Source organism: Pediculus humanus, genomic scaffold (assembly GCF_000006295.1).
Source record: "Pediculus humanus corporis 1103172107520 genomic scaffold, whole genome shotgun sequence".
NCBI lineage: Eukaryota > Metazoa > Arthropoda > Insecta > Psocodea > Pediculidae > Pediculus > Pediculus humanus.
Window position 1 is genome coordinate 165816 of NW_002987136.1, and position 8192 is coordinate 174007.

General features: G+C 26.7%; 1 protein-coding gene across 1 annotated transcript; it reads left to right on the forward strand.

Moving 5' to 3' along the window:
* Positions 1 to 4759: 4759 nt before the first annotated feature.
* Positions 4760 to 6068, forward strand: Phum_PHUM173160 (uncharacterized protein; the record flags this gene model as incomplete). Its single annotated transcript, XM_002425042.1, has 4 exons — positions 4760 to 5072; positions 5184 to 5343; positions 5453 to 5783; positions 5865 to 6068. 4 exons carry the CDS (start codon positions 4760 to 4762, stop codon positions 6066 to 6068), a joined length of 1008 nt encoding a protein of 335 aa, XP_002425087.1.
* Between the last annotated feature and the right edge of the window lie 2124 nt (positions 6069 to 8192).

Below are 8192 nucleotides of genomic sequence, written 5' to 3' on the forward strand. Positions count from 1 at the left end.
TTTTCGTTGTTTTTTTAAATGTGGCTCGGCTCTAAATGGAAAACAAACACGAATCGAAATTTGGAATTTTCTTTTTTCATTTCTTTTCTTAAAATTCTGAACGTCCGAGAAAACATATGACAGGTGATATAATTTCCATTTTTTTAATTTGTTAATTCGTTACGAATATTTTAATTTGTTGTTTGTTGTTTGTTGTTGAATTGAGAAATTAAATTCTGAATAAAAAAAATTCTGTTGCATTATAAAGTACGTTGACCTCCTCACATTTCCAGTTTCAGGCATTCGAAATTTAATTTGAATTTTTTTTTTTTTTTTGAAATGATATTTTTTAAAAGTCTAACAGAATGATTGATTGATTGATTCATTTGAAAACAAACAATAAATAAATTACAAATTTAAATTTTTCATTTACAAAAAAAGAAAGGAAAAAAATGAAAGTAATTAAATATTATTTATTTTTCACAAATTCTCTTAGTCCTTCTCACTCATAATATGGAGCCATTAAAAAAAAAAAAATGCCGGACTTTTTTTATTAAAATTAACGAATAATTCGGTTGTTCTTTTTTTTTTAAACAACAACAACAACAAATTACGTAAATTTTCTTGATTAAAATGATGATTTTTTTCTCGTTCGTTTGTTCGTTTGTTTGCCCGTCTGTTTTTTTGTTTCATTTCAATTTAATTATTTCCACATTAAAAGTTTTCCACGGTTATCAATATCAAATGTTGTTGTTGTTGTTGTTTATTGAAAATGTGTGTTTGTTTCGGCCGAGTTTAAAAATCAAGGGAAAACGATTATCGATATAAATAGAAATTTCAAATTATTTCAAGGGCGAAAAAATTTATTAATGCGCAAAAAAAAAAAATAAATAAATAATGTAAACAACAACAACGACGACGACGACGATCAAAACAATAATTTATAGTTATTTATTTATTAACGTGTTTTTTTGCGAATTTTTTTTTTTTTTTTGGGGGGAGTCAATATTTTGTGGCGTAAATGCTGTCTGTAGGAAAAAGGGGGGAGGGAGGAGGTCGAGAGAGGTTTTTCCCATTTATTATATACTCGAATGTATTTCAGCAATATAAAAGATATTTTATTAGGCCATGGTTGTTTTCATTCGAAAGGATTTTAATTTTTTTTGTTGATTGTTTTTGTTTGTTGTTGTTGTTGTTGAAACGAAGAAGAAGAAGTAAAAGAGAGGGAATTTGTGGTTTAAAAAAAAGAAAATTTAATATTGTTGATAAATAGGACGCGCCGCCAATGTTTGTTTGTTCATCTGGTGAATGTTTTTTTTTTTTTTTTTTTTTTTGTTACATTGTAATTCACGCATTTTGAATAATTGAAACAAACTGTCATTATTATTATTATTATTATTATTAATGATATTTTTTCGAAGGTTTTTTTTTTGGTTAGAAGAGTTGCAATCGATACCGAATATTTCGTGAGATTTTCTTATTTTTCCCTCTCTCTCTCTCTCTTCAACCGTTTGAAAATGTTTGTTGTCGAATTTGTGTGACGTCATACTCTCTTTCTCTTTTTTTTTTTTTTTTTTTTGAAAGGGGGGGTAGGAGGAATGTGAAAAAAATATATTTCATTGGGTGAACGAGAGAGAGAGAGAGAGAGAACGAATTTAATGTAGGTAAATTATAGGACACGTTGAAAAAAAAAAAAAAATCATTTGGGAAAAATTAAGTAAAATTTTTATTTAAAAAAAAGGAGAAAAACTTATGCAATCACATATTAATCATATTTAATTCGAAAGTTTTTTTTTCTTTTCGGTCATTAAGAGTATATGTAAAACATGGAGTTAAAAAGAAAGAAAAGGAAAAAAGTTTGTTTTCAAAAGGTTTTCCTTTCCGAAGGAAAAGTTTTTTCTTTTTCTTTCTTTCTTTTCTAAAAGAGAGACGACTTGTATATATATTTCACGAATTTCATGTTTAAATGTCATTAAACTCTTTACGTACGCAAACTTCTCTCTCTCTCTCTCTTTCTCTCTTTTTAATAAATTTACATTAAATATTATTATTATTATTATATTTTAAAATTAAAAAGAAAAACGTTGTTGTTTACGTTTACGGGAAGGTAAACCGCCGCCATTTTGTTTTTTCGTTTAAATTCGGTAAAATATATTATAACTTTTAGTTAAAGAAAATTGTGTGCGTATATGTGAGTGCGTGTGTGTGTGTGCGTGCGTGTGAAACGACTTAAAGAGTCTCCCGACAAAATAATAATAATAATAATAATAATAAATGTCGTTGAGAAATTTAAAAAAAAAAAAAAGAAAAGAAAAAATTGTCAAAACAATGTATTTATATATATATGTATTTAATCATTTTTTTTTTTTTTTCTGGTTTGGTGAACTCGGTTGAATGCGTTTTTACACGGCACACGCACACGCACACCTTAAACACGTACACGCACGTGTTAAACCGAAAAATTCGTTTTTTTTTAAAATAATAAATGATCGGAATTGATTCGTACGTATGTGACGTGTCAATTTCCCCTAATCAATAATTAATCATTTATATAATTAATTTTTTTCCTTTAGGAAATTCGTCTCCGCATATTAATAATAATAATGATAATGATAATAATGATAATATTTAAATTTATCGATTGTTATATACTTTTAGAAAAAAACAAACAAACAGGAAAACGCGTAAAATAACGTCGGATTTGTTTGTTTGTTTGTTTGTTTATTTGTTTTTTCTTTTTTTTTTCTTTTCTCTCTCTCTTACTCTCCCACGTAATTATATAGGTAATAATTGTTGATTAATTAATTAATTAATTAATTGATTGATTGATTAATTTGAAATTAAACGTTATAATTCGATTTCTCATTGTTAATGTCACGACAAGGTCGGTTAACAGACTCTCTCTCTCACTCTCTGAAATTACTTCTTGTAATCCTTGAATTTATTTATTTATTTTTTTTTTCCCAAATTTTTGTTGTTTGGTTGTTGTTGTTGTTGTTGTTACTGCGTGTTGTTTATTGCGCGTTAATTAAAACGAGGAAAAAAAAAAAAAGAATGATAATAATAATCAAACGAATTTTTTTTTTGCGCAGCGTGTTTAAACGCCACGTTAAATTGTTTTGTCACGTCATTAATTAATTTTCTTTTTGCGTTGGATTTTCTTTCTCTCTCTCTCTCTTTTACTCGTTAACAATAGGCCGAAGAATGATTTATTTTAAAAAAAAAAACTTTCTAAAAAGGCCCCCCAGAAAAAAAACCCTCGGCGAAAAGAAAAAGAAAAAGAAAATTTTTGTTTCGTTTTATTTACGATAAATGAGTAGTACTCGCGAGAATTTTAAAAATTTCTTTAGGGCAAAAACAATTTTCGTTTGTTTGTTTGCTGGTTTGTTTGTTCGATACGTATTAAAAAAATGATGATTTTATTCTTTATTTGGTCGGTCATTATTTAAGTTATAAATAATGAAATTTCAAAATTTTGTTTTTTTAATAAGGATAGAAAATAAGGAGAGAGGTATACCCCTTCCCCCCCCCCAAAAAAAAAAAAAAAAAAAAAGAAAATGTTTTGTGTGTGTATGCATTTGTTATTATTATCATCATTATTATCATTTTTTTTTAGACGGAAAAAAATGTCGATAATTTTGTTTTTATTGGTTGCGTAATTAAAAAAAAAAAAATTGAACGTTAAAAAAAATTTTTTTTTTTTTTTTGATAAAAACGATAAGTGTTGTTGTTGTTTGTTTGTTTGTTTGTTATAATGACCCTGTCAATAAAGTAAAATTTAAGATGAAAAATATGTTAAAAGTTCAGAACGAAAAGAAAAGAAAAGATTTTCTATTTTTATTATTATTGTTAGTATTTTATTTTTTGGGGGGGGCGGGAGGGTAGGGGGTGGGTCAGGGAGGAGAGGAGGCGAGAGGCGGGAAAGTGAGTAAATGCGAAATGCGAAATGCGAAACGAAAAAAAAAGAAAAATCTTGTTTTTTTGCAAAGCCGGTTCCAGTTATTGATAAAATTAATTTCAAGGTCTGTTTTTTTATTTAGTGTTTTTGTTTTTATTTTTTTTGTGTTCTACGCACTTACGAAATGTTTGTGTGTTTATTTACAGACGCAAAAAAATAATATTAATAATAATGATGATGATGATAATAATTTGGATGGTTCCCCACCTGACATTGGAGCTTTGTGTGTGTGAGGTCACCTTGTCAAATTTTATAATGTAGGTCGGAAAATTTTGCCTTGTTTTTTATTTTTATTATTTTATTATTTTTTTTTACGAAAAAACGGGTGACCTTTTCTCTCTCTCTCTCTCTCTCACTCGAAATTTTTTTTAAATGCGTAAATACGTGCGTGAGATTAAGAAAATCGAATAAATCGATCGTCGTTCGATCGATCGATCGATCGATTGAGTGCGTCGTAGTTTGTTTTTTTTTGGCGATTTTCGTAAATTATTATTATTATTATTATTATTATTATTATTATTATTATTATTATTATTATTATTATTATTATTACGCTCATTAGTCATTTATCCTTGATCTTGAAATTACGTATTGATATAATTTTTTTTTTTTTTTTTTTTTCCTCAATTCATCGGATGGAATTCTCGAATCGCGCGACGCCATTTTCGACTCGGGGAAAAATGGCGACGTCTCGATGATGTTAACCGTCGGAAAATAAAAGGGAAAATTATTTATTTTTTTTTTTTTTTATTGACAGGTGGAGCAGGAGGTAAAGGCGTGTGGGGTAAATTGGGATCGGAACTCGAAGAAGAAATCGTAGACATGAACGATCCGAATTACGACAGCGATTCATTGGACAACGGAGATATAGAATTGAAAAAAATAATACCGGAAGTAAGCGAAGAAGAATTACGAAAGGGAACGGAATCGATAATATTTGAATATTTCGAACATGGAGACACTCGTGAGGCCACGTTGGGATTTTACGAATTGAACACGGGTACAAAAAGATTCATGATCGTACAAATAGCCATTGAAATAGCTATGGAACACAAACCGAGTCACAAGGAAATGATATCCGTTCTTTTATCTGATCTCTATGACATTGTCCTTTCGTACAGGGACTTGGCCAAAGGTACGGTTTCCTTTTTTCCTTTTTTTTTTTCCTTTGAAATTTGAACCGACATGGATGTATATATGTATAATAATGATTTTTTTTTTTTCTCTCTTTTTTTTTTCTTTTCAGGTTTTGATGTACTTTTAAGAAATCTTTCCGAATTGATTTTGGACACTCCGGAAGCTCCGAAATTTTTGGGTAATTTTCTCGCTCGTGCCATAGCGGACGATTGTCTTCCGCCAAAAATAATAACCACATACAAGGAAAAAATCGATGATGAACATGCCAAGTAAGTAAACAATCAATCAATAAATCAATCAATCGGGGGGAGGGAGAGGGAGGGGGGCAGAGGCAGATGAAAAATTAATTTTTGCTGTTGTTGTTGTTGTTGGTTTCAGTGCCGCTTTGTCGAGAGCGGAAACCTTATTAAAACACGGTCTAGTCCGACTCGATAACGTTTGGGGCGTGGGAGGAGGAGGGCTCCGCCCCGTCAAATACCTCATAAGGCAAATGAATCTTTTGCTTAAAGAATACCTTCTCTCGCGGGATTTGGAAGAGGCGACAAGGTGTCTTCTCGATTTAGATGTTCCTTATTTTTATCACGAACTCGTGTACGAGGCCATTTTGATGACGATAGAAGCCATTAGCGGTCACACGGAGGAAATGATGTGTAAATTGTTGAAAAGTCTTTGTAACGCCCGAATAATAACTCCCGTCATGCTGGAAAAGGTATTGCGAAATCGTCATCATCGTCATCATCTTGATTATTATTATTATTATTATTATTATTTCATTTTTTCTTTCCTCCAGGGATTTTATAGAGTTTTCGAAGATATGCCAGATATATGCCTTGACGTTCCTTTAGCTTATTGCATACTCGAAAGGTTTGTCGAACGTTGTCAAAAAGCCAATTTTCTCACCGACAACATAATTAAACGAGTTCCGTCACGTGGAAGAAAACGTTTCGTGTCCGAGGGAGATGGAGGACGAGTCAAAGAAAATCATTTTTATTAAAATCATGAATAAAAACAAGAAAAGAAAAGAAAAAAAAATAAAAAAATAAAACGGCAAAAAAGAAAAAAGAAAATAATAATAATAATAATAATAATAATAAGAAAAAACCAAAAAAAAAAAAAAAAAAGAACAAAAATGAACAAAAATAAAAACAAAAAAAAAAAGCACACAATTTAAAAAAAATGTTTAATTTTTTTTTTTTTTTTTATTATTTAAATAATACAAAATAATAATAATAATAATAATAAATAAAATTTCAGGTACATTAATAAATAAAAAAGTCACTCCCATTCCAAAAAAAAAAAAAAAAAAAAAAAAAAAAAAAGGTAAAAAATTGGGTTAAATTGGGTTTTTCATTCGCATATTCATATAAAAAGTTTTTTGTGCTTTTTTTTTTTTTTTTTTTTTTTTTTGTTAGTTATCACTTTGTGTAGGTATATTATTATCATTCGATTTTTTTAAACAAATACAAACCGGAAAAAGAAATAATAATAATAATAAAAAAATAAAATTAAAAAAAATTTAAAAAAAATTAAAATTAAATAAAAAATAAAAACTAAATCAAAATAATTTAAGAAAAAAATTATAAAAAAAAAAAAAAATAAATAAAATAATGATGATGGGTTTTGGGTGGCTTACTATTATTATTATTATTATTATTCGGTTCGTTTTTTTTTTTTTTTTTTTTTATAGGAAAACTGTGGAAAGTTTTAGGATGGGAAAAAAATGACGAAAAGTTTTTTTTTCTCTTCCATTTGCGAGTTTTTTTTTTTTTTTTCTCAGGTACAGAAAATTTTTTTAGTTCTTTTCGGTAATAATGTCGTACAATAAATTTAAACCGAATGATTTATTATTATCATTATCATTATTATTATTATTACTACTCGGATGGTGCCAGAGAATTGGATGGGAAAAAAAAAAAAATTTTTTTCTTCAAATTATTGAGCAAATCTTAATCGGACATTTAATTAAATTACTCATCATCATCATCATCATCATAATCATTATTATCATTTATCAATTATCATTATTATTATTATTTTAAATTTTTCCTATTACGACAATTATTATTATTATTATTATTATTTAATTTATCTGGAAAAGGTTTTTCGTACGACAGTATTTTTCTTTTTTTTTCTCTTTTTCTTTTTTGCATTTATAATAATAATAATAATTATTATTATTATCATTATTATCTTTCTATTTTCTCAGTACAAATATTACGTTGATGATTTTTTTTTTTTTTTTTTTTTTTTTTTTTATTTTTTTTTCCGTCATCGTTTTTAATCATTATTATTATTATTATTATCATCATTATAATTAAAAATAAATAAAAAAAAACAATAATTTTATTATTATTATTATTATTATTAAGAGTGAAAGATTATATATATATATAAATATATTAATAGAGAAGTAGTTAGTTATTAATATGGAAAGATGATAAAATTATTATTATGATATTTTGGTTTATTTTTAAATAAGTTTTTTTTTTTTGTAAAAGGAAAGGAAAAAAGGAAAAAAGGAAAAGGATAGATGATGTGGTAAAAAAAAAAGAAAAAAGATTTATTATTATTATTAATTAAATGTTAATTGTAATAAATAAATAAATATCCTGCCATTTTAAAAAAAAAAAATGTATCTTCCCTCTTTCTCTTCTTCTTCTTCTTCTAACAACTGTCAAAATCTGTACAATATATATATTAAATATTATTTTCTTTTATTTCATTATTATTATTATTTCAGGTTGTTATTAGACTTTTATATTAATATACTGATACTATTATATATGAGAATAGGTTTATTATTATTATTATTATTTTATTTTCATTTGATTTGTTTTATTTTAATGGCTTCCTTTGTCATCACATTAAACTAATTGGAAAAGCTCAAAATTTTTTTATGGATAAAATAAATTTGGTGCTCATTGATAGGAAGGATGAAAAAGGATGAAAAAGGATAAAAAAAGGATGAGAAAGGATTTAATTAATTAAGAAACAAGTTTATATCCTTGTTTAAAATATATATTTTCAATATAAAAATTTATATCCATTTTGATTATTATTATTATTATTATTACTAACGATTATCCTTTTGTTCGATTGAGTTTAAGGAGGGGAGGGT